Genomic DNA, 26,766 nt, shown 5'->3' with positions numbered 1-26,766 from the left:
CAACGAAATAATATGTTCTAATCCTATAGAACATAAATTACACAGCTTTCCTTGAAACAAGATCAATGCAAAATCGCCACTCGCGTAGTTGCAATGACTATTTATTTCAACTATTTTAGCCCGAATCAATTGAAACCCAAGTCACTATTTCTATGCCTAGCTTTATATAGATATAAATATATGAAATAAAGCATCATTTAACAAAAAAATATTACTATTACATACTACTTCCCAATTTAAGAAATCAAATTCATTTAATCATATCAATGTTTGTCATTTTATAACCAAGTCTAATGAACATTTCAAATAAACTCAACTTCCAAGAGATAAAATGGAGTTTAAAACAACAGTTAATGTTTGTAACTGAAACAACCTTTCAAATAACTCATTCCACTGGTGATGTGCCAAGAACAACATCACCTTCCTTGGTCCAAAATGCATACGCGCTGCGAAAGGGCATATGCAGTTGATAGTTTCATTGATGTAATTTGGATAAAAGAAACAAGGAAGAATGACTGTTGTATCTTGATCCACAAAGAAGTGTCATTCCCATATCTTGATCCATTGGTCATCACTCACTGAAGCTACGATTCCTTTCGAAGGTGAATTTACTAATGAAGTAATTATACCAGAATGAGCACTATATGGTCTAGTTATGTTCCTCTGCAAGAAAGGATTCCACACCTCCAACAACTGCAACAACATTTAACAGGTATCAGATAAAGAGGTAAAAGGAGAAAAAATAATCAAGGACTATACATGTGAATAAACTTCAGATCTGACACGACAACTACTCAGTTTGGAGTTCTAGTAGTCGTAAATTTCCCTCAACAGAGAAGTTATGAAGCATTGCAAAATCATCAAACACGAGAAGGGAAGAAAAAATATTCAAATGAAATCAATATGCAATCAACATTTTCTTTATTGAGATTAAATAAATAGCAAGAATAACAACAATACTCTCGGAAGAAAACCTCATATCAAAATGAGCATTCCAAGACATATTATTATGACACCATAACGCAAACCTGCAGACAACGCATATTCTTACCCTCGTATTATTCCTTTTTCATTTCTTAGGGTTTGGCTGCCAAAGAGAAAAGTTCTGTATTTCATTTTTAATTTTTTTCGGAATGGTTCAATATCTAAGAATCCTAAGTTATATTTGTTGTTTTTTGCATATATATATATATATTAATTGAGTCAAGTCTGCAAAGAAATTATGTATGAACTCAAACCCTTATCAGAAAATGTCCAAATTGTGGTAAGCATACCTTATCAGAACCAATCACCAACCCTAGAGGATGCCCAAAGTGGAAAGTGCATGACTGGAACTTATTTCCACTAGAGTACAATTCATATAAACACTTTCCGTCACTAACAGACCATATCCGCGCACTATCTTCACTCACAGATGCCAGGTAGCTCCCACTCATCTCCCAGCAGATTGAATGGATGTCTTTGACGTGTCCCTATAAATAAATAAAAAACGAAACCACATTGATATGATATAGTTACACAACTAATGAGATATATAAAACAAAAGCTTGATAGATGATCAAGAATAAGCATCTTACTTGTAATTTTTTTTGGATCTTGTTAGTCTCTACATCAAAAATATTTATAATATTTCCAGTAGAACTAGCCAAAAAGTCCCCAAGTTGAGGTTGAAATCTAACTTGACTAATACCTCCCTGCATTTGTACCAAGAGCTAATCAATACAGTTTTTCATGAATGAATTATAGTTATTACTCAATAAACCACTCTTTTCATAACACCGTACAATGCGTTGTTGAATGTGATACAGATGTTCTTTTGAAAACCTTGAAATTTCTTGAAATTACGAAGAAAAAACAATTCCTACAATCAAATGCAAGAATTCAAGAAAAAACACATTCAACAATGATTTGAATTGGATAATTAATTAATCTTCAAATAGAAATGGAAACAGAAACAACAGCTAACTATCGAAGTATGGAGCCTTCATATGTCATATAGAGATGCCTTTTTATCAACATCTAAAGAAAAAGAAGAAAATAGAGACACCAACCTTAAAATTGAGTTTGCAATCACCGCTATTGACATCCCACAGTCTAATCTCGTCATTGCTATCACAAGAACTGAGGAGACTCAACTTTGTTGGATGAAAATCTATTGACATCACATGCCCATCATGGCCGACAAGCTTTTGGAAAGGATTGCTTCGCTGGATGAAGACAAAATGGTGAAACATGTACCGTATTGTGGTTATAATAGACACAGATCAAAAGTAAGCAATTCAAGTGATTATACAGTAATTCTTATGAGAAATCCTGATTATCAGTAGAAAATAAAAAGACTCTAAAGGTCTAAAGATGTTTTGGTAACAGGCAAGTTCCTCAAATATTGACTCAAATGAAATGTATTATAGACAACATAATATTATGATGTTGATATTTGATATAATTGAGACAAATGTTTAGAGTATTCTCACTACTGAAAAATACAATGTAACAATAAATGTCACATGGAAAATTCAATGAGCAGCTAAAAATAAATATATGTTCTCATTGCAGTACAAGCAAAATAATCGGGATAATATTAGCACAGAAATCAGAAGAAATAATGTGGACCAAGAACAAGAAAATCATAGAACTAATGAATATATATCCTGGTGATTTGAATCTGTGCTGACTGCTACTTGTGAGCCGTTACAACTTAAAAGAAAAGTAACTGAAAGACTCATTCGACAAAGGATCTGCAATGGAAACTAGTGGTAGTACCTTTGTTGCATCCCATATCTTCACAGTTCTGTCAAACGAAGATGATGCAAACACTGTTGAGTTTGGTCTAAAACAGACATCTGTGACTTGATGAGCATGCCCTTGTACACTACAAGTTCTGTTATTTCCTAACTCCCAAATCAAAACCTAACATAGATCACAGTACAAGTTTGTTAATGGGAGAATTTCAGACAAGCACTCTTCCATCTGACCAGCTAGAATCCTGTTGAAGATTAATAAGACAAACCTTCCCGTTGTCTCCACCGGTAGCCAACAACTCTCCTTTTGAATTGAAGTGGCAACATAGGAGCTTGCTCATTTTTGTGTCAAGGTTACTAATCTCTTTAAAAGAGTTTTCTGCAAAGCAATATGAAATCAATTATCCGTTGTGGCCAATTGGGTTCTCAATATGACATTAGATGCACAACCTAACAAGGTGAGTATAGAGCCAAACAACAGGTGACACCAGTTATGTATAGTCCTTATGGAGGATTAACATTTTCTGTTAACAGTCAATTATCTAAATTGCAACATTTTTAATATTAGATTTCTTAGGAACCATTAAACTTGTTGTCCCCTACCTTTCTGCGGAGTAGCAAATTCTTTCATCGATGCATCGATTGAACTACTTGCAATGACCAGACCATCATCTCCTTGGGAATAGCAGCTTATAGTCTTATTCTTTGCAACACCAGAGACAGTAGCTTTTATGAAAACCTACAATTCAGGAAAATATTAAAGGAGCAAGAATAAAGTAGATGAAAACTACATTGACATTCCATACGCATTCGTCCAAGTGACTATTATGGTGACAGAGACAAGAACAAACTAGGAAAGTGAAGTCCAATCCAAAAAAATGATGATGTTTATCAGCGGCAGACTGAAAACGAATCACCAGCACATGAAGGGCTTAAGAAGTAGATGCAGAAAAATGATCTTACGGATGCCAAAGAACTCAATGGAGCTTTCCTCTTTATGCCACTCTGATACAAAACACAAATAAGAAATTAGAAGCCAAACAGGGGCACATGTTTCCTCAATTCTGGCAGTGCTAAAATATTGCTGAAATTTAACGACGTTCAAATAAAATCAGTTTCTAGCAACAGGCTTTGTGATATTAGCCATACCTTATTTGAATACTGCAGTCCCAGCTGGTTTATTTTCTCCTGCACTGCAGGTTGCTTTCCAGATCTTCTCTTAAGTCCTCCCATAGGTGCTAATTTTTGATGGCTAGTTGGTAAAAACTCTGGGGTCCTCTGATCTGTATCAACTAACATCTGTTCAATGCCAGAAGAAAAAGTTACGGCAGGAAGAAAATCTCAATCACAACAGTGTAGTAGGGTAAACCTATATTTTGTCCCTCAATCTGTTGATTACTGGACTATGCAAATACTTTGAAATTGTTCTCTTTTTTTCTTTCTTCTACATAGGTTTCTGCTTTTAAAGTTGAGTTTTAAGTTACAGTTCTTATTTTACTACTAATAACTTGTTGTACAAGGTTTTTACAAAGAGATTTCAACAACCAGAAAATTCTAAAAACCAACTCATGGTTTCCATGGCCAAAATAATTGCATTATGTTACAATCCCTAGGAGCGAAATAGTTACTTGAGTATTCAACTTACTCCTGCATCTATTCCACTTGAGTCAGCTTGAGTGAACATACGGAAGAAATCAACAGTACTTGCAAGGGCAGGAAGTTTGAGCTTATCCAATGTATGTACTATGTACTACTCCCTCCGTCCCATTTTATGTGGCAACATTTGACTGGGCACGGAGTTTAAGAAATAAATGAAGACTTTGAAATGTTTACCAAATTGCCCTTTAAAAAGTACACTCACTTTTCTCTCTCCTCATAAATGTATTGGAGTATTATTTTAAGATTAAGTGGGACCAACAAGGGTAAAAGAGGAATTGCACCTTTAAATACTTACCATATAAGGAAAGTGACATTCTTTTTGGGACTGACCAAAAAGGAAATGTTGCCACATAAAATGGGACGGAGGGAGTACTACATTTGGTAGAACATCCTATAGTGGAAAGGGTGTAGTTCTCAAAAGACATTTAGTTGGCACTATTACATTGGGATGTACAACTGGATGGCTAATGACGGGGAATTGAAGCAACTCCCAGGGTTGAATATGAAAGGAATGAACTAACTAAAAGTTGACCCGAACCTAGAGGTCCTAAACACCATAATGGACTTCACATTTCTATTAACGCAAAAGTTCAAAGTACTCACAACGGATGGCCATCCTTGATGAGATGCTTGTTGGAGAGATATGTTGTTCCCTGCAGGAACAACAACGCAAAAAGATGATCAAAAGGAAATATAAATTTAACAAGAAAGATAAGGTGATCTACGGGTACAAAGCATAAGAAGATCAAAAGGAAATTTAAAATTTTGAAAAGAAAGATAAGGAGATCAAAAGTGCATAAAATGCCAACACAACCTGATGGAACATTGTACAATATATAAAAAAACCAGCTAGGCCTCAATTCCGAGCTACTTGGGCACATTGTAAAATTTCATGGTAAAAAGTACTTGAAATTCATCTATCTGATCACAACACGAACTTCTCATGGTGCTTTTTCTAAAGAGAACATGTACTGAATAGCACTCATCAAACTGATTATTTTGCTGAATCTAAGTCTTAAAGATTGTCTGTTTATTTCATACTTCCTTCCATGTTAGTTTTCCTAGTGTATTTTGCAGTGAAAATTGCCAATTGATAATGAATCGAACTTCAAAATGAAACTGGAACTAAAACTAAGAAATTACAGTGATTAAATCTTGGTCAGCAATTCAATGGAAATTAATTGCACATACAGAGTTTCATCTTCAAAAAACTCAAAAAGATAAAAAGATGTGAAGGGAAAGGGCATTGTATCAAAGTTCTATTTTAGAAAAGCCTCCGGCGCATACTTGCTTTGGTGGATCTTATTCCTAAGTTGTCATATGTTCATCCTTTCTTACTTCAACCTACAACATGCATCTCTACCCAAATGGGGAAGTGTGTCATATACAAACTTAGTTGTAAATTTTTTACTGAAGGTAATCTCTAACTAGCCATTGGCATAATCACCAAGAGAATGGGAGTCAACGATAGATATCACATGTGTAGTTTCATCAAGTTGCGCTCATATATCAAACTAGCTTCAAATTGGAGTAGAGCTCAATTCGAATATATGTACACAAGATCAAACACAAATCATTATAGTAACAAGCAAATTTACAACCTTAAAATCGAGTATAATACACATATACTAGTATAATAAATTTGTATCTTAGAATCAAATCGAAAAGTAATTTTATATTACAAACAACATACACAGTGAAATCCTACAAGTGGATTCTGGGAAGGGTAGAGCGTACACATACCTTACCACTACCTCGTTTCCGGAGGAAAAATACTTTTATATTAAATATATAATGTTTTTTTTGTTTTCTATAAGTGTAATACTTGATAAACTCTTAATACACTTTATACTTATGTCAAAATAATTATTTTCAACAACATTAGTTGGCCTTAAGGTTACACATGCCAAAATTGATAAACATGCTAAGGTTGAGTTAGTCGAGTTGTATGTACAAACAAATGGGGCTCGCAGCTCGCTTAATATCTCTAATTAGTTGAACAACTAAATATTACCTGATAAATAAGGAACAAGAGCAACCTTAGACCCATGCAGGCAACATTTATTTATCTTTTGAAAATGGTAATTGTTTCTATTTATGTAGAACAGTACATAGGTTGTACTGAAACCCGTATTTACACAAGGAACTCTAATAATACCGACATATCCCTATAATGAGTCTAAGACATCAATGATAGAGACGGTATCATAAGAGTAAATTTGATTACACCAAAAACACAGAGTCAAAATGCAATTCAGTTTAACTTGTTGCATACTACTCTCCCTATTCTCAAAAACTCTAAGGTTTCTCTCTTTCCATATTTTCCACCAAATAGTTGCAGGGACAATTCTCCAGTTACTTCTGTTTTTTGCTTGTGTCCCTGCTTCTTCCCAGCTATATAGAGCCTCTGAAATTCTCCCAGGCATGGACCAGGAGATGTTTGTAAGTCTCAGGAACAGATTCCACAACTGGCCAGTGACTTTGCATTGGATGAACAAATGATTGACTGTTTCTGCAGTTTTCCCACATCTAGAGCAAAGTGTAATTCCCCTCTTCATTACATTCTCCTGTGTCAATACTGCTTCTTTAGCCAATAACCACACAAAGCAAGACACCTTGTAGAGGATCTTGGCTTTCCATATATGTCTCCAGGGCCACTTGAGTAACTGCAGATTTTGATGGTTCAACTTCTTGTACACTGCACCTACTTTAAAAATCCTTTTACTGTTTCCCAACCACTGCAATCTGTCCCGCCCTATTTCCAGACCACTAAATTGATCAATGCTTCTAAAAAATTCTATTACTCCTTGAATTTCCTAGTCATTGAGGTGTCTTCTAAATACAAAATTCCACCCTTAAGGAGTCCATAAGTCAGCTATAGTACTTTGTTGCTGAAGAACTAAATTGTAGATGTCAGGGAAGAGAGTCCATATTTCCTTCTGCATGCCAATCATCCTTCCAAAATCTAGTTTTTATGCCATCTACCACTTTGATCTTGGTGTTAGGTTTGAATTCATTCCAAAGTTCTCTAATGGATTTCCATAAGCTAACACCATAGGGGGTGGTAACCTCCTTTGTCATCCAACTATCACTCTCTTCATATTTTGCCTTTATTACTGAGCCCCACAAATTCTTATTATCATTTGAGTACTTCCAAAGCCACTTCATCCTCAAAGCTTTGCTCTGGTTCTTCATGTTCTTGATCCCCAGACCCCCAACTCTCTTTTCAGTGATCACAGTTTTCCATTTGACTAAGTGATATCCTCTCCTTTCCTTGTTCCCTTGCCATAAAATTTTTCTCCCGATGCAATCCAACCTATTGATGATTCCTGGTAGGACAGGAAATAATGACATCATATATGTTGGAAGTGCATCAAGCACAGAATTTATCAAAGTTAGTCTTCCCCCTAGTGAAAGGTACTAAGACTTCCACCTTGCTAGCCTCTTCTCACACTTCTCAATTACCCCATCCCAACCATGCAAGCATATTTATAAATCTATACCACATGTCATTTCCATCCGAAATGGTGTTCGTGTGGCTTGGCTAGGTTAGGAAGGGAATCACAAAGAAACAACTGTTATTCAAGAATCTTTTTCTATGTAAGCTAGTTGGGCAGGCTTTCATATGGTAGACCCCCCACCCCTTAGATCTTAAATTGGTAATACTTGAATGTAGCCAATCACATAGCTCTACATGAGACCCTTTCAAAGGCCAAAACGACATTCATCAATCCATCATCCTCATTCCTTTCCTTTATGTGAACTTGAACAATGGTAACTAAAAGATGTACCAAGGTCATCAATTTTTTTGAGGTTGAATATCCTTACATGTTTCATATGGGGCAAGCAGGTGGCGCACATGTGCTATAGAAGCACATGTTCAAAGAACTGCAATGAACATCAAACTAGTGATTCATTTTATTGGGCTAGTGTGCTATAAGCCCAATTGTGCGATCAAGATTAAGAAACTCAATTACCCTTCGGGGTGGCCCAGTGGTTTGGGCTTGGGACTTCCATGTTGGAGGTCTCAAGTTCGAAACCCCTTGCGAGCGAAAGCAAGGGGTTTGCCTTTTGGGTCGAGCTCGTCGCACCAGGCTTGCCTAGTGTGGGTTACCTCTCCTATGTGGTTTGTGAGCTAGTGCATAGGAGCGGAGGTTTTACCCTGTGCACACCCAAAGAACAGCGATTGCAGGTTTCCCTTGTCATAAAAAAAAAAATTAAAAAAATTAAGAAACTCAATTTGAAATCTTAGGTTGGTTAGAAATATATCGAAAATAATTAAGATATTACCACATATAGTCTAGGTAGTACTCCTATCAAGGTAGCCCATGACTCATCAATAAGTCATTCTAAGTGACACGTTACCAATTTATCATTCTAGAGTAACATTGTGCTCCTTATTTTCTCGAAAAACAAAGTAACACCATGTTCCATAAACTTGTATATAATAATAGTTACACCACGACACATTGATTGAATCAACCTAAAGTTGGCTATTTAATATACTTCTTCTTATAATAGTATAGTAACTTTAAAGTCCATCGCTAAGCCTTATGTATTGAAAGTTTTAGTTCTAGAATAGGTATGAGAGTTGAGGGAAAGAGAATTAACCAAAGGTGTAAGTGTGAAGAGTGAAGACCTTCTATTCTATATTTTAAGATCACTACATGTTCTCAAAAATTCAAACCTACAAACTTGCTCTCCTCCAAAAACCCTATTCCCCAAGCCCTCATAACATTAGTCTCTTCCTTGTGCTTGCATTCCAAGTTAGAATTGCTTGGAGAAGGAGAAAGCAATTTAGGCAGATTCAAGTTTGTTGAAGTGTGACCATCTCATTTAAAAGTTTAAACTGTTAATGAGAGCACACTTTATATACTTAATTATATTCTCAGTACGACCCCTCACCTGTGGCCCGATTCTTTTTCATGAGCCAAACACGTAAAATTTCTCTTTAATAATGGGTTGCAGTGAAACTCGATCTCAGGACCTTTGCGTGCTTCGATACTATGCTCAAGTATGTAACTATCTCATCTAAAAGTTTAAGTTGTAAGAGAGAGCACATTTTTATTTACTTAATTATATCCTCAACAAAGTCGACACAACTTAGGTAGTTAGTTCAAAAGTGACTACAGTACACTTTAGGAGGCAGGCTAATTCTAATCAACTTTGTGCTAGATTCATTGCCAACCTATGTGATGTCCCTCTTTGCTATGCCAGCTAAGTACTCAAAGTTCTAGACAAATTAAGAAGAAAATTCCTATTGCATGGCAACAAGGAGCATAAGGGTTTCAACCTGGTGAAACGGAACATAGTGCAGCAGAGCAAGGAGCATAGAGGTATGGGGTTTAGAAAGTTGAAGCTACAAAATAGCAGCCTGCTCAAGAAATGGTTGTGGAGATATGTTGAGGACAGACCAGCCCTGTGAAAGAATATAATACAGCAGAAATACGAACAAAATGGACAATGCATTGATGAATCCAATGACACTTGCAGAGTTAGACTATGGAGGACCATCAGGTCCCTTTGGACCAACCTTGGGAAGAACCTTACGGAGCAAAGTAATCAGAGCCAAATATGACGAGACTGAGAACTGAATAAATAAAGAGGTCACCACACCTTATGGTGCGAGTCTGTAGAGATCCATTAGTGATATGGAATGAATTCAAACCAAACATTGAGATCAAAGTGGTAGATGGTGGAAGAATTGATTTTTGGTAGGATGAATGGCACGAGGCTGGCATCATGGAACTTTTATTACCAGATATCCCTAACTTGGTACTTCAATCCCATAACAGTTGCAGAGTTATGATCCCCTCAAGTTGGAATTTTACTTTTAAAAGACATCTAAATGACTGGAAAATTCAGAGTGTATGTGACTTTTTCAGCACAATTGAGCCCTTGGAGGTATGGAGATTGGACAAGACATCCTAATCTGGCAAGGTACTAAAGAAGGTGCCGAATACAGAAAGCTAAATCATCCCATTCAGATCCAAGAAACTAGCCTTGAAAGAACATCTGAAAAGTTCAGATACCTCTTAAGGTTGCCTGTTTTGTGTGGTTGTTGGCTACAGAAGCAGTTCTTACACAAGATAATTTAATGAAGAGGGGAATTCAGCTGTCCTGGGTGTTTCTTTTAAGGTGAAACTGTTGAGCCAGTTAACCATCTCTTCCTGCGCTGCATGGTTATAAATCAGCTACGGAGATTGTTCCTTAATCTTAAGAAAATCTCTTGGTCCATGCCTGGGAGAGTCACAGAAGCTCTTCTGAGCTGGAAGGAAGCAGGTACACATGCAAATGATAGGAAAAGATGGAAAATTGTCCCAGCTAGTATATGGTGGACAATTCAGAGTGTGTGACTTTTTCAGCACAATTGAGCAGTTGGAGGTTTGGAGATTGGACAAGACATCCTAATCCGGCAAGGTACTAAAGAGTAAAGACAGTGCTTACAAAGTAGGTGCTGAATAAGAAAGCTAAATCATCCCATTCAGATGCCAAGAAACTAGCCTTGAAAGAACATCTGAGAAGTTCAGATACCTCTTAAGGTTGCCTGTTCTGTGTGATTGTTGGCCACAAAAGCAGTTCTTAGACAAGATAATTTAATGAAGAGGGGAATTCAGCTGTCCTGGGTGTTTTTTTAAGGTGAAACTGCTGAGACAGTTAACCATCTCTTCCTGCGCAGCATGGTTATAAATCAGCTACAGAGATTGTTCCTGAATCTTAAGAAAATTTCATGGACCATGCCTGGGAGAGTCACAGAAGTTCTTCTGAGCTGCAAGGAAGCAGGTACACAGGCAAAGTATAGGAAAAGATAGAGAATTGTCCCAGCTAGTGTCTGGTGGACAATTTGGAAGGAGAGGAACCTTAGATGCTATGAGAGTATAGAGAATAGTATGGAGAAAGTCAAACTGAATTGTGTTCTGCCGTTATATTTTTGTGGTAACAAGTTGTATTCCAATGATATTGTCTCTATCATGGATGTTTTAGATTCTCTCTAGTCACAGACAGTAGATCATAGAATACTCTTTTATATATAGTTCCAGAGCAAGCAATGCACTATTTTGGTTTAATTCAGATACAGATGCAATTACCATTGCCAAAATAAAAACTTCTCACTTTTTAAGATGGTTAAAAGGGAAAGAGAAAGAATTCCTAACTGGACATCCAAACTGACAACTAGTAGAGTCGTAGACATAATTTGAGCTTTTAAGTGGACCTTGGTGAAATTAGAAGGACCTAGATTAAATTATTATTGACCACTCACATATGAGTAAACTATGAAATAAGTTACCTTGACTGAAAATACTTGATAAAAATCTAGAACTCGACCAAGGCTAAGAACTAAGGCCTTTAAACAGAGTATGATGGCTTCAAGATGAGCTTCATTATCTGAGCTTGTTTGGAAGAGAGTGTTAAGAAGTCCCACATTGGTAGAGGGATGGGAATTTGGTCTCCTCATATGGACTTGGACAAATCTCCCCTCATGAGCTAGCTTTTGGGATTGAGTTAGGCTTAGGTGCCATATATTTTTACATGGTATCAGAGCCAAGCCCATCCCAATTTGTTGTTCACCGATGTTGGGCCCCATTTATAAGTGTTCACGCTCACGCTTCCGCTGAGGTCTGGGCATGCGGGGAAGTGTTAGGAAGACCCACATCAGTAGAGAGATGCAAATTTTGTCTCCTTATATGGACTTGGACAAACCTCCCCTCATGAGCTAGCTTTTGGGATTGAGTTAGGCCCAGGTGCCATATCTTTACGGAGAAGGATGGAATTTATGGCATGAGTTTCTGCTTGGATCGTTTCTGTTAGAATATAAATAGGTTTATACAATCCTATTAGAATAGGAATAGGTTTATACAATCCTATAAGAATAGGAATAGGTTTATACAATCCTATTAGAATAGGAATAGGAATAGAAATAAAAATAGGAATACCAAATAGTATCCTACTTGGTAAAGGATTGTATTCTAGGGTCTATAAATAGGGTCTCAATGTAATAATGTAGACACAACAACAATTCAATAATATTCTTTTCCTATATTTCTCACAGTTTCAATTGAATATTGAATTTTGAATTTAAGAAACTTCCTCAATCATATACATTCTGCTCCAGGAAACAACTCATCCAAAAAGATCTAAGACAAATCACTAACCCGAAAGCAAGGGGTTTGCCTTCTAGGTCGAGCTCGTCGCACCAGGCTTGCCTAGTGCGGGTTACCTCTCCTATGTGGTTTGCGAGCTATTGCATAGGAGCGGGGGTTTTACCCTGTGCGCATCAAAAGGGTAGCGGCTGCGGGTTTCCTTTGTCATCAAAAAAAAAAAAAAACATATCCCATCTGTTAACGATTACTTCCAGCCACAAATGGTCAATTTTCCTAATTTGACCGTGAGGAATCTTAATCTTTAGAAGTTTAACTAAGAGACTGACCATGCACTACATCTGCTTCATCTTTTCTATCAAACAATATTATAAACCTCCTAACAGAATCATTATTACTTGATGTGGACCATATCACAATTTTTTACTTTTCTATGTCCCAATGTGGATTTACCGTCATAATAATCTATAAAGTATACTTTAAGAGTTCAACTCAATTTATTCGACAACCCAACAAGGACAAATTGTATTGTTGCAATGTTATCACCATCAGTGTTAGAGCTTCAATCATCCGTTCTAGATGTAAGACTATTGCTTCAAACCTCTCCTGATGCCTAAATCCACCAATGTGCCATTACTTTACGGGTAAAAGCTAATTACTCAAGAACACATTCAAATGGTTGTGTTATCATGAAGTAACAAATTCGTCATGTCTCTTCGTCATTTCAAGGATAATAGGAGATCCTTCTCTCTTCGCATAACTTTCTTTCCTATATATACTAAGTATAGAAGTTTTCTCAAAATATCAACATCCATATTTGGAAAGAGAATTGATGCATTCAGGAGCAGTTGTTGAAAATCTTGATATCAAGAGCTGCTGAGCATCTGTTATTAGTTTCCTACTAAAACAGAGGAATGTTTGATTTGTTCTGGAGGGACTGATAGCTTACAAATAGATCAGCAAATCCTAGTTAGCAGGTTCAGGTATCAGCAAAAACTAAACAATCTTAATCTGATTACTTGTGCATCTTTCAACAATGTAATTCTTCTTTTCAATTTGGAAATGACCAAGATATTCAGTATCTGATCAGACCCTATCTTAGTATACAAAGATAATCCCTTTAAGTTGGAGAATCAAATGCAAAGCAGAAATACTATTTTGATGTTTATGGCAGAGATACACAATAATCTAAAAAAAAAAAGAAATTTATAATGTGCTACACATTATAAGTAAGTGCTCTTCAATATATATATAAAGTATTTGCAGACTATATTAATGTTCAAACAGTCAACAGACCAAAGCAAAAGACAAAAATTTACAAACTAAATGCAAAATATTTAATGTTAAATTACAAACAGACCTGAATCATAAAGTTCCAGTGAAGAAGGCAAAGCGTTTGCAGGGGCATGAATACTTGGTTCCATTAGCATAGGTCCTCCCAAGTCTATGCCAGGTCTGTCATCCTGAAAGAATAAAAACTTGTCAAATCTTTTCAACTAATTATTCATTAAAAAAGTTTGCAAAAGTGTGAGGAAATGTAAACACACTCTTGCATTCCACTTCGGAGGTGCAGTTGGCATTTGATAGCTGATGGACATGAACATACAACAAACAAAATTAGAAGATTCTGATACACCAACTCCACAATCAAAGTAATAGTGATTTCATATACAAAACATGTTTGGACCATCTAGTTAATGTGAAAATTTTATCGCATAGTATAGGCCACGCAGTTGGTTCTAATTACTAGACTAATGAGCATTTCTTAATAGCCAAGTTTTGCAAGGAACACTTGAAATTTCATATCTCAGAAGGTCATAATTAAGAGCAACACACAGAAAGAATAAGAACATGACTTTGTTCAATTTTCTTTTGTTGCCTTAGCAGCTTAAGACAATTATATTATACCAATTAAGGAGAACAAAGTACACATCACATCAAGCGCTCAACCTTTACTTGTTGAAGTAACTACGCAGACATTGTATTAAAATGTGGCAAGAATGATCAGTTTAGCAATAAACATAACATGGTATTACCCAGAATTTCTTGCAAACGGAAGCATGCCACCCATTTCACCTATCTCAGGAAACTGTAAGCCTAATGTCATGTCTCTTTGAGAAGACAAATCTAGTGACGCAAAATTGGTATCATAAGTTGACAACAAATTTAGAATTTCAGCATCCATAACATCAGGACCAATGGATTCCATCACAGGAGAGGATGTCATCAAAAGAGGTGACGACATCACAGGCATCACATTAGATATGTTTGCTTTTGTATGATCAGAGGCATAAGATTGATGCAAACTATTATCAGCCACAATGTTTTCCACAGTCTGTGAGACCTGAGAATTTAGAAATCAAGCATTTAGTTAGCAATTATTTCATATCAGTTAAACATGAACAAGGCATAGGAAAGGTCCATGGGTAACACCTTATCAAAGGAACCAGTGGTCAATACAGCATCGTCAGGGAACCTAGATCTGTAAGCATCATAAAATTTACCCCACCAAACTTGCAGAAATGCTTCATGGGGAGAATTAATGGCTGAAACGAACCACAAAATCATTACTTCAAAGCTCGATATCACATCACATTAACTCAATCAAATATATCTCTCTAATATAGTAAAGGACAGTTAATACAGTAAAAACATCCAACACTAGGTAACTACGATGTATCACATCAATCAAAGAGAATGACCTCAATTTATCAACCAAATTTCAACATGATCAACAGTCTACCATATGGTGATATGTAAGAATTACCAAACAAATTAAACATAAGAATTTTACGACCCTTTAAGGTAAACAACAACCATTACTAAAACCCCTCCTAATTCATTAAGTGATAATTTCTAGCAATTGATTAAAAGAGAAAATTCATTAAAAAGAGTTACTTACCATTACGATTTTGATTAGCCTGAATTGCATTGGAGAATGCCTCACCAACCTGATGGAAACCTCTACTAGACATGTAATCGAGAATTACACGGTCAAGTCTGAAAAAGCACAAGCAAAGAAATCAAGAAGCATGATTAAAAATAATCAAACAAAGGGAAAAAATCACATACAACAAAAATCAAAAGAAAAGTAGACAAGCAGAAATTATAAAGAATATTAATCATTAAAAACGTAAGAAAAAATAAAACTTAGGGTTAGTAGCTTTTGCTATAAAATAAATGAAGATCTATCATGTAAAAAACTTACGAGAGTTGAGCCGCCGAACTGGTCATGATTACTAAAAGCAAACCCTTAGTTAACCACAGAAAAGAGGAGGAAGGAGATTTGGGCGAGAACAATTGGGAAAGACGAAGACTCTCAAGAACCAAAATCTCACTTAGATTACACCAAATATATATATATATATATATATATATAAAGCATGAAAGCCCTTAGCAAAATGTCGTTTGTCTACTTTACCCTTTTAAAACAGTGTTCACACTAGACAAAATAGTTATTTAATTATTTCATGATATTTAGGCTTAATAACTTCCCTACTATCTAGAAATAGTCATTTAATAAAAGGGTAATATACTAGTTGTTCTACCTCATAATTAAAGAGTTTATTAAATGACTATTCCTAGATAGTAGGGAAGTTATTAAGCATAAATATCATGAATTAGTTAAATAATTATTTTGTCTAGAGTGAACACCATTTTAAAAGAGTAAAAAAGACAAACGACATTTTGCTAACGGCTTCCATGCTTTAAATATATATATATATATATATATATATATATATATATATGTGCATATGCATTCTTCTATGTGTAATCTAAGTGGGATTTTGGTTCTTGAGAGTCGTCGTCTTTCCCAATTGTTCTTGCCCAAATCTCCTTTCCTCCTCTTTTCCGTGGTTAATTAAGGGCTTGCTTTTGGTAATCATGAACAGTTTGGCGGCTCAACTCTCGTAAGTGTTTTTACAAAATAGATCTTCATTTATTTTATAGCAAAAGCTATTACCCCTCAGTGTTATTTTAACTTACGTTTTTGATGATTAATATACTTGATAATCTCTACTTGTCTACTTTTCTTTTGATTTTTGTTGTATGTGATTTTTTCCCTTTGTTTGATTCTTTTTAACCATGCTTCTTGATTTCTTTGCTTGTGTTTTTTCAGACTTGACCGTGTAATTCTCGATTACATGTCTAATAGAGGCTGGTGAGGCATTCTCCAATGCAATTCAGGCTAATCAAAATCGTGTTGGTAAGTAACTCTTTTTAATGAATTTTCTCTTTTAATCAATTGCTAAAAATTATCACTTAATGAATTAGGAGGGATTTTAGTAATGGTTGTTGTTTACCTTAAAGGGTCGCAAAATTCTTATGTTTAATTTGTTTGGTAATTCTTACATATCACCATATGGTAGACTGTTGATCATGTTGAAATTTGGTTGATAAATTGAGGTCATTCTCTTTCATTGATGTGATGCATCGTAGTTACCTAGTGTTGAATGTTTTTACTGTATTAATTGTCCTTTACTATATTAGAGAGATATGTTTGATTGAGTAAAGTGATGTAATATCGAGCTTTGAAGTAATGATTTTTGATTTTGTGGTTCGTTTCAGCCATTAATTCTCCCCATGAAGCATTTCTGTAAGTTTGGTGGGGTAAATTTTATGAAGCATACAGATCTAGATTCCCTGACGATGTTGTATTGACCACTGATTCCTTTGATAATGTGCTACCTATGGACCTTTTCTATGTCTTGTTCATGTTTAACTGATATGAAATGATTGCTAACTAAATGCTTGATTTCTAAATTTTCAGGTATCACAGATTGTGGAAAACATTGTGGCTGATAACGGTTTGCATCAATCTTATGCCTCTGATCATACAAAAGCAAACATCTCTAATATGATGCATGTGAAGTCATCACCTTTTGTGAATACTAGGTTTTTGTAAAGTGACAACTTTTGTGAAGGGGGACTACCACTTTGATGTATTATACATGTGGATATATATTTGTAAAAAAATACTAGGTTTTTGTGAAGTGACAACTTTTGTGAAGAGGGACTACACTTTGATGTAGTATACATGTGGATATATAGAAGTAAAGTTAACCATTCTCAAAAAAGAACATAGTTGATAGTATCCTAATAAAGACAACTCAAGACAGAGATAATGTCATGTACGCACCCTAAAACAGTGAAGACAACTATTTTTGCTTTTTATAACCAGGCTAGCTTGCAGACACCTCGAGTAATTCGACAGGGCTACCTCCCACCTGCATAGGAACCGATAACTTTGTCCACCAAGGTTTGGACACATGGAAAAAAATTACCTAGTGTGTTTTGCCTCTACTGGGAACTGAACCGGAGACCTCATGGTTCTTAAATCACATCATGACCATTAAACCATACCCTTGGGTGCACAAAGAAGACACAACTATTCCAGCATGTAATTTTGGTACTTTGGCTTGAAAGAGAACAGAGATTTATTGAGGGCAATGATAAGCCTATTTGTGAAGTTAGAAACAAGTGTTTGTGCTTTTTGGCCTATTGGTGTAACATGCTAAATGTATATGACTAAATACCCTGCTAGAATTCCTCAGATCCCTACATTTTCAAGGGAATCAGAGTTTTTGTATACATACATATCCATCAACCTTCTTGATGCCACTCTTGCTAAAATGATGGTAAAAAAAAGAACAGGAAGCATCTTGAGATCAAGAACCAAATCAGAAATAAATTCCCACATGAATAAAGATGGATGACTCCAGATAATAAACCACATGCTTGAAGGAAATGATCAAAATCATAAACTGCCTGTAAATTGAAGGTTACTAGGTAATGGATTGAATAAATACTCACTTGAAAAGATTTCATCCAAATTTTCCCTTTTTGTTCTATTTTTCTCTTTGTCCTTTACCTATGTAAAAAAAAGTCAAGGTTACAAGACTTCACTCCAAAAAAGAGCTCAACAAGGGGAAAAACAACAAATGAGCTAGAGTTTCAGGACAACATGGTGTAATACATTTTTTTCATTTAAATGTCCTATTAATTCACTCGTTTTTATAATATTCAACACAATTGATGCAAAACAAATCATTGAAATGTTCTATAACAATATTTACAAGTTTCTATAACAAGTATTATTTTTATAATTTTATTCTTCACCTATACCTGATATATCAAAAAACTGGGGCGTAAAAATTTAATAGGAGTATCTTTTCTACATTTTCATAGACACATAATCGTGGAATTACTTTGACTTGAGGATCTATGAAGTACTATTATAATAGAGCATCTTGCTCTTCGAACTTTTGTTATGTAGAATAGGTAAAACACATTTTGCTCTTTCTAGATGGGAAATACTAATACTGATAAGGCAATATGATACATTTGATAATACTCATTCAGTGAACACATGAAGAATGGTTCATAATCTGATAACGTAAGACACCCAACAACTTCAAAAATTAGGCTAATGCTAGAAACATGGCCACTAGTAGATCTCTTCAAAAACCCAAGTAATAACCAGCATACATGTTATCATGAGAAGACACGTTATATTCGTCAACTCCATTCCCTAAAAGACACAAACTAAAATTTACAACCTGCCAGCCTCAACTCTTCTAACAATGTGAGCTTTTGAACTGCTTCAGCAAAGCCGTCACATACCATACCCCAATATGCAATACTAAGTCATTTTAGATTTCCTGATCTGGTGAATAAAAGCAGAAATTGAATTAATAGCAGCATTAGAGCAAAATTTCCAAATGATATTTCTAATACAGAAGATTAGAGCAAATATACAATAGGATAAAAACAATATGTTATATTACTTTATCAACCAATAGAAAAGATAATACATGCAATATGCTATCTACGCAGATCATTATATCAAAAAAGCAGTTTTGAGGGTATCCTTTAATTCATTTGGAGGAGGATGGACGAAGGAAAGCAGGGGGAACAAATTTTTAAGGTAACGCAAACAGGGAGTATAAAAAGTTGCCAAAATAACTAATTCAAAAAGAAAATACAGAGGCCTAAAAAGTACATTCCCTCTCTTTTTATTGCAATCTGCAAGATGGGAGCTTAAGGAGGATAATGATTATTTTTTCCAAATAAGGTAGAAGGTGGTTGCTAGCTATCTTGTAGATGAATCAGTAATATTTTTCCATTATTCCCACAACAGGTCCAACAAGTTTTGCTCTTAATATTTAAAATTGATAACAGCTTTCCAAGTTGATGCCTTTCCTGATTTGTACAGTGTAATCAACAGAAGTTATGTGGTTGCTGATGCTTGGGATGGTAATTGCTATAATTTTCAGTTTAGAAGGAATTTTCTAAATAGAAAGAGTTTAGAAGGAATTTTCATGACTAGAAAACTGACAAGAGTAAAAATATTACTGGAGATTACTAACGGAATTGCATTGGATAGCGTACCAAAAGACTCTACGTGATGGGAAGGCAGTAAGGAAAAAGAATTCCAAGTGAAATCATGTTAGCACCAGCTGTTGAGGAAGTTGACCAGTAATAACAGTAACAGGCCTTAGAAAATGATTCGGAAGACGGGCTCCAAGCAAGATTGCATGTTTTGGTTGGATAGCAGCCCACAAAGCATGACTGACACGGGACAAAATTGAAAAGCACGACTTAGCCTATGTAGTTGGTGCCATCTGTGTAAGTATTATTGGTAATATGGTGTACACTTCTGAATTTTTATGGTATACATTGGGGCATGCTTGCAAATGTGAACCAAGCCTTATGGAGTTTGAAGGGTCAGCCAGTGAGAAGGAGGCAAAAGAAGACATGGATGATCATTCCCCTATGCATTATGTGGACAATGGCTTGAAAGAAGTCCTAGATGCTTTGAGGATAGAGAGGATTAAGGTAGACGGCCAGTGGGTAGTCGAGCGTTTCCCCCCTTGCCTGTGATAGAGTGGGGTTCTAGTCTGGAGCATCTATATGTTTCCTTATCAGTTATTATTTTTATGCTAGTGTTATCTTATCCCTTGATTTTACTCTTTTAGTACCGCTGTTGTCTAATTTACGTTGCTATCTACATTACATTATTTTACAGTAAGTACTTTTTTTCATAATTTTCATCATTGCTTTGTACTCTTGCACTGTGTTCAAACATGTTCTCGAGCCGAGAATCTAAAGCAGCCTCTCTATCCTCCAAGGGTAGGGGTAAAATTTATGTGACCCCACTTGCGGGACTATAATAGGTATGTTGTTTTTTTATGACAAGGGAAACCACCAGCCGCTACCCTTTGGGTGCGCACAGGGTAAAAACCCCGCTCCTATGCAATAGCTCGCAAACCACATAGGAGAGGTAACCCGCACTAGGCAAGCCCGGTGCGACGAGCTCGACCCAGAAGGCAAACCCCTCGCTGGCAAGGGGTTTCGAACTTGAGACCTCCAACATGGAAGTCCCAAGCCCAAACCACTGGGCCACCCCAAAGGGTCTATAAGAGGTATGTTTTTGGTCTGGATGTATTCAAAATCTTATGACTTGGTGTAATGCCTTTTTCGGATTTGGACACTGATGTTATGCTAGAGAGCTTAGATTCCCTCCAGTTGTATGAGGTCTAGTTCGAGTTTGATTGTATTGATGTAGTACCAACTTGGTACCGTTTGTTTATGAAAGTCTTCATACATAGTTTCCCTCAAGCTTGTAGCCTTATCCCTATTACACACCCTTCCTTCAGGGGAACCTTACGCACCAAACATTTCTCCAAGTGTGTCTAAGACACGCCATTTTTGTGATTGACCAGTTTTCTAGAACATGTATATGTCACGCTGTGAAATGTGTCATTAACTTGGAAAAAATAAAAAATACTTCATCTTTTTTGAAGAAAAAAAAAACAGATCCACCGGTGGCCACCTCTCCATCATCTTCATTTCTCCATCCCTCCCTCTTATTCCCACATAAACAAAATCCCAGAGTCTCCATAGGCCATCTCTCATCCCCAAACTCTTTTCTTCACCCTACTAGTAAAAATTCTTCCGATGGGTATTTAAAGACAAAAGAGAAGGAATAATATACAATTGGGAGAATGTGCAGACACATCCTTTATTTCTTCCTCTCCCCACCTTTTCTTATGATGATTAAGGTATAAATTCCAAAATAGTTATGAGAATTAACTCTCCCCGTATTAGTCCCACACATAGAAGTTGGTGGAACAGCTATTATGAATATTACTACCATACTAAGAATATTAACTTTTTAATGCTGTCGTTGAAGTTTATTTCTTGTCGATGTCAACAAGTCAGTTTTCATAGTTGTTGTTGCGCGTATGTTCTTGACAATAAAGACGATGATATTAAAAATGTAGACAGGAGGCGTTCTGATGAAGCTTTAGACACTTCTTTGGCTCTCCACTCGCCTATTTTGTGTGTAAAACTAGGCGCGTGCAACATGGCAGCGATGGTTTGTCTAAAATGTTTGCTTGTAAAAGGTTTTCCCTGAAGAGAGGTATGTAATAGGGATTTGGATACAAGCACGAGGGGTAAACTATGTATTAAGCCTTTGTGAAATAGATTTACCTGTCCTTATGAAAAAAAATTAAGTTAGTCAAATGTATTGTACAAAACATGACAAACAGAATAATTAGGAAGTCCTTAGTCCTTCCGATTATTCTTCCTTTGAGTTAAATTAGTGTTATTAAATGTCATTGCTTTGTTGCTTAAATGGGATGTAAAGTGAGGAATCATGGCTTCATGGTTGAAGCATGTACTTCAAATAAATATGTGCTTCAAACAGTGACACGCAAATGATCCCAACGAGACACAGGTTGATTCTTTAAATCTTAACATCGAGGATTTGGAGTAATACTGATATTATTGCATATGGAATGTTGAAATTAGTTATTTTGATTGAAATTTGATTATATAGTACTAAACTTATAAAAGTATAATATTTTGTTAATTTCCACAAATTGTGGCGCCACACTTTACTTTAACTGATGAAATTTTCTACCAGCTAACTTTAAAAAACACAATTTTATATAGCAAGAATGAATATAAGTAATTAACAAAAGATGGTCACTTATCCTTTGCAATTGCTCATGTACAGCCAGTAAAATTAAGCAGTTATCAGTCTATATCAATCACTCTCCTATAAAAATACACATTCTTCAATCCTGGATCCTCCACTGCTTGGGAGCTCAAGGTTTCATTTTCTATTTCACTCCTGATGGATTCTTTCCACACCAATCATTTTTCATTTGTAAAAAAAATAAAATTGTGAGAGGCATTAACAGATAACAGTGAGCTAGATACAGTTGAATGAATAATTTTGATTCCTCTATTCACCAAAAAAACAGCTCCTCAAATAGCTGAGCATTCAAAAATAGAGTGAAGTTGCAATAGGCCAGCAGCCACATAACAGAAAAAGAAAAAACTTATATAGCATGTTTTAGAATTGCAACTACTTGAGTTAATCATCAGACGTCAAGGGTATCACAATCATCTGCATCTGAAGATTGAGAAGAGCATCCTTTCACTTCATGTATCCTGTTTTCTCCTGTATCGTTACCTGGAGTATCAGAAACAAGTGTGGGCAAGAAACAACTGGATAAAAGGCTTCAGCATTAAGAACAGGAACAATGAAATCATGGAGGTGATTCACTTATTATATGCTGATGACACTGTGGTTTTCTGCGAAGCTGAACAAGAACAAATTTGCCACCTAAGGGTGATACTGGTGATCTTTGAAGCTTGCTCTGGGTTGAAGATTAACCGAAGGAAAAGCAATATTTTTCCAGTGAAAGAGGTGCAACAAATTCAGTCTCTGGCAGATATTTTGAGGTGCAGGATAGAGGAGTTGCCCACAATTTATTTGGGAATGCCATTGGGTGCTAATCACAAAGCTGTGAATATATGGGATGGAATAATAGAGAAAACAGAATAAAGACTAGCTCTTTGGAAATCACAATACCTTTCCCTGGGAGGTAGAGTTGTTTTGATCAATGCAGTCCAAGATTCTCTGCCAACATATGTAATGTCTTTATTTCCCATCCCCGGTGAGGTGGTGGAAATCTTAGACAAGTTGAGGAGGGATTTCTTATGGCAAGGAAGCAAGATTGAGAAAAGTTTCAACCTGGTAAAATGGAGCGCAGTTCAGCAAAGCAAGAGTTATGGAGGTCTAGGAGTGAGGAACCTAAAGCTTCATAATAAGAGTTTACTTATCAAATGGCTATGGAGATTTACTCAAGAAAATCAGTCCTTGTGGAGGGAGATTATCCTTCATAAGTATGGTCCGGAGGGGCAGTGGTGCACTAATAAAGTGACTAATACATATGGGGTTGGGGTTTGGAAATCTATCAGGAATCTATGGATGACTCTCAAGCTAAACACTAAAGTTAGAGTTGGTAGGGGAGATAATATACTTTTTGGGGAAGAGGACTGGAGTGGTCATGGCACTCTTCACTCCCTTTTTCCTGGACTGTTCTCAATAAGCTTGAATACTGGATGCAGTATACAAGAAATGTGGTCCCCTCAAGGGTGGAACCTGACTTTCAGAAGACCCCTAAATGATTGGGAAATACCATGGGTAGTAGATTTTCTAAAACTAATAGGAAACTTCCCGGGCACTAATACAGACTCAGACAAACTCATTTGGAGGCACCACTATGATGGAATTTTCACTGTTAACAGGGTATACAAAAGGGGACTGAGTGTTGTTGCAGGCAAGTCAACTGGACCTTGGAATACTCAATACTATATGGAAGAGTGTGGCTCCTAATAAAGTGAAATGCTTCACTTGGCTAGTAGCTAGGAAAGCATGCTTGACACATGAGGCATTGCAAAAAAGGGGGTCCATCATAGCATCTAGATGCCTCCTCTGCAAGGAGGCACTAGAAACCAACAAACACCTTTTCATGCATTGCAAAGTAACGACACAAAGTTTGGGCTATGTTCACTTCCATTGCTGGTATCAACTGGATCATGCCTGAACATACTGCAGATTTGCTTAGTTGTTGGACCAGAAGAGGAAGAAGCAAAAGCCAAAAAAAATGGTGGAGGACAGTCCCAGCCTGCATCTGGTGGACCATTTGGAAGGAGAGGAACCAGAGGATCTTTGAAGGAAAAGAATCCTCTATTTTGAAGATTAAGTGGAAAGTTATTACTTCACTAGGTTTTTGGTGTAAAGAACAGAATATAGAAGAGGAAATCCAACTAGTGGATTTTATAGGCTCTTTGTAAGTATCTCTCTTTTCTTTTTTGTAAACTTTTTGGAGGTGGCCAGCATAGACTTAATGCTGATTGAATACACTTTACCAATTTCAAAAAACAAGTGTGGGCAAGAACTTGGAAGCAAGCTGATGATCTTGGTTTAACAGCAGATTCTTTAGTCTGTCCAAAACTTGAGCAGCTTAGGCCTTAGCTGACAGAGCCTCCTAGACCCTTATGTCAGCGTTAATCCTGGCAATAATGGCAGCATTGTGGAAAGACTTAAAAGCAATGGTAGCAGCGACAAACAACTGTTTAGCCAAATGGAGGTTGATTTCAATGGTGTTATTGTTGATTCCAAGATGTATGATTGAATCAAAGTAATTTGTTTAGCATCATTGGGAGTAACATAAAAGAAAGTGAAATTAAGGTTACAACAAAGAGGGCACAAGTAACCAGGGGAGGAGGAAGTAGCATCAGCGACGCAAGAGAGTTGTGAGATAGACGGGCACTTTAAACAAAGGAGATGCTGGTGAGGGGGAGGAGGCGTTATGGAGGAAGGCATCAAAGCAAATGGAACAGAAGGAACTAGAATGGGATTTCAGTATGCAGGAAGTGCAAAGATGGTGGTGAGAGGTAGCACAAACCACGTATCGGCGTCCGTAAACACCTTCATATGGCTGCTCCTCCACTTGCTGCACCATCAGAACAAATAATTTTCTCAATCCCTATGGCCTATCAAAATCTCACATTTATTTATACAGATTGATATAGGAAACTTGTTGATATTCAAAGTATCCAACGCCCTCCTTGTTCTCGTGTGTTCTCTGAATGCATTCATAACTAATTGAAATAGATACATATTTCCTTTTTTACTTGGAAATTGTGCAATATCACACAAATTTGTTCCTCCTATCAGCAGCATCCACTTATTTTCTCTCTATCTATCTTGCCCCGCTTTGTAGATTCTACTTACGCTGGAACTGATCATTGTATGTATATTTCCTAGTCGAACCCTCATTAGCATGTTTACTATAGGCCCACCAATCAGTCGCCACTAGCAACGTTTATTGTGCTTCCATAATTGCGCTAGAAGTAAATTTTTAATCATTCTAGCTGTTCTCGCTTCGCTTTATCAAAAAAAAAGCATGCTTTCATATGGAAAATTTAAAAAATTCAAAACAAGGAAAACAAACAAGAGCCAGAAATTACCTCTTTCTCTAAGTCGTAAGGCATGTCTAAAAGTATCGAAGTATCCCTGCACATTCGCCTCCACATAGTGCAAAACTTTCTGTGTAGAGTCCGGTATCTCTGTAGGCATTTCGTGGCCTCTGCAACATGTACTCCTATATACCTTCTGGCAGTTCCATCCATGGCGGAATTTTCACCATTGACGACTTAGTGCTTTTTCCTTTATTCTTCATATTCATTGTTAACTTCTACGGTTTCAGTTGTTTGATGGGGGAATCAAGGGAACTGAGGAAGAAGAAGTACTTTTTGGGTAAATTTTGAACATTTATTCAATATATTATGTTCAAGAGGACTTGTCTACAAATTTTAAAATATATTTTTATTTTTAGTTTCATTTTTAATATCTCAAAATATATAATTATTTTCTATATATTTATTCTTAGCATAATTAATCCAAACATCATTTTTTTATTATTTAATTTTATAATTTCTTCTTTGTGGTAATAAATATTCATTGGTCATGTTTTTTATTGGAAAAGAAGTGCAAAATATGAGGCGATAACTTTATTCTTGAAGCACACTTAGTTTGAAGATGATGAAATTTTAATATAATAATTACATTCATGGATTTTTGCGGTCATACCTTTCTACCTATTTATCCTAAAGTTCAATGAAAGAAACTAACTTGGGGCATGAATTTTTACTTCGACATTAGTTCATTATGTGGCTAGCTCTTCAACAAAGATAGCAACATTTGAATGACTTGAGAAATGGTGCATCATGGTACCTAGAATGTCTGTTATGTGACATTGGGGCTGATGAATTATATCTTCATTTATACTGTGAGCCTTTGCTCGAACTAAATGTGGAGGTCGATGGTTGCAACTTAATAGACAAGTTTGAACTTGGGATGAATAAGTCATCCGAATAACTATTGTTGTAACACCCCG

The 26,766-nt window shown here is 36.2% G+C and overlaps 1 protein-coding gene across 4 annotated transcripts; it reads right to left on the bottom strand.

The window, feature by feature from the left end:
• Nucleotides 1-141: 141 nt before the first annotated feature.
• On the bottom strand, nt 142-25,940 carry LOC125842377 (transcriptional corepressor LEUNIG_HOMOLOG-like). Of its 4 annotated transcripts, XM_049521659.1 has the most exons (18): nt 25,838-25,940; nt 19,060-19,166; nt 18,314-18,371; nt 15,402-15,499; nt 14,933-15,045; nt 14,536-14,843; nt 14,047-14,086; nt 13,860-13,962; nt 5,004-5,053; nt 3,891-4,040; nt 3,705-3,746; nt 3,345-3,480; nt 3,011-3,120; nt 2,764-2,910; nt 2,052-2,207; nt 1,578-1,694; nt 1,275-1,472; nt 142-693 (listed from the first exon to the last, which is right to left on the bottom strand). In XM_049521659.1, the coding sequence occupies exons 4-18, from the start codon at nt 15,472-15,474 to the stop codon at nt 544-546; spliced, it is 1,893 nt and encodes a 630-aa protein (XP_049377616.1). In that variant the 5' UTR covers nt 15,475-15,499; nt 18,314-18,371; nt 19,060-19,166; nt 25,838-25,940; the 3' UTR covers nt 142-543. The 4 variants fall into 4 exon arrangements, with proteins under 4 accessions (XP_049377616.1, XP_049377618.1, XP_049377617.1 ...); XM_049521661.1 differs by lacking the exons at nt 18,314-18,371; nt 19,060-19,166 and having other exon boundaries at nt 25,838-25,918; XM_049521660.1 differs by lacking the exons at nt 18,314-18,371; nt 19,060-19,166; nt 25,838-25,940 and adding an exon at nt 17,640-17,708.
• Between the last annotated feature and the right edge of the window lie 826 nt (nt 25,941-26,766).

The sequence above is a fragment of the Solanum stenotomum genome, chromosome 10, assembly GCF_019186545.1.
Source record: "Solanum stenotomum isolate F172 chromosome 10, ASM1918654v1, whole genome shotgun sequence".
NCBI lineage: Eukaryota > Viridiplantae > Streptophyta > Magnoliopsida > Solanales > Solanaceae > Solanum > Solanum stenotomum.
The sequence above is the reverse complement of the archived record's forward strand: the minus strand, read 5'-3'. Positions and strand labels throughout refer to the sequence as shown.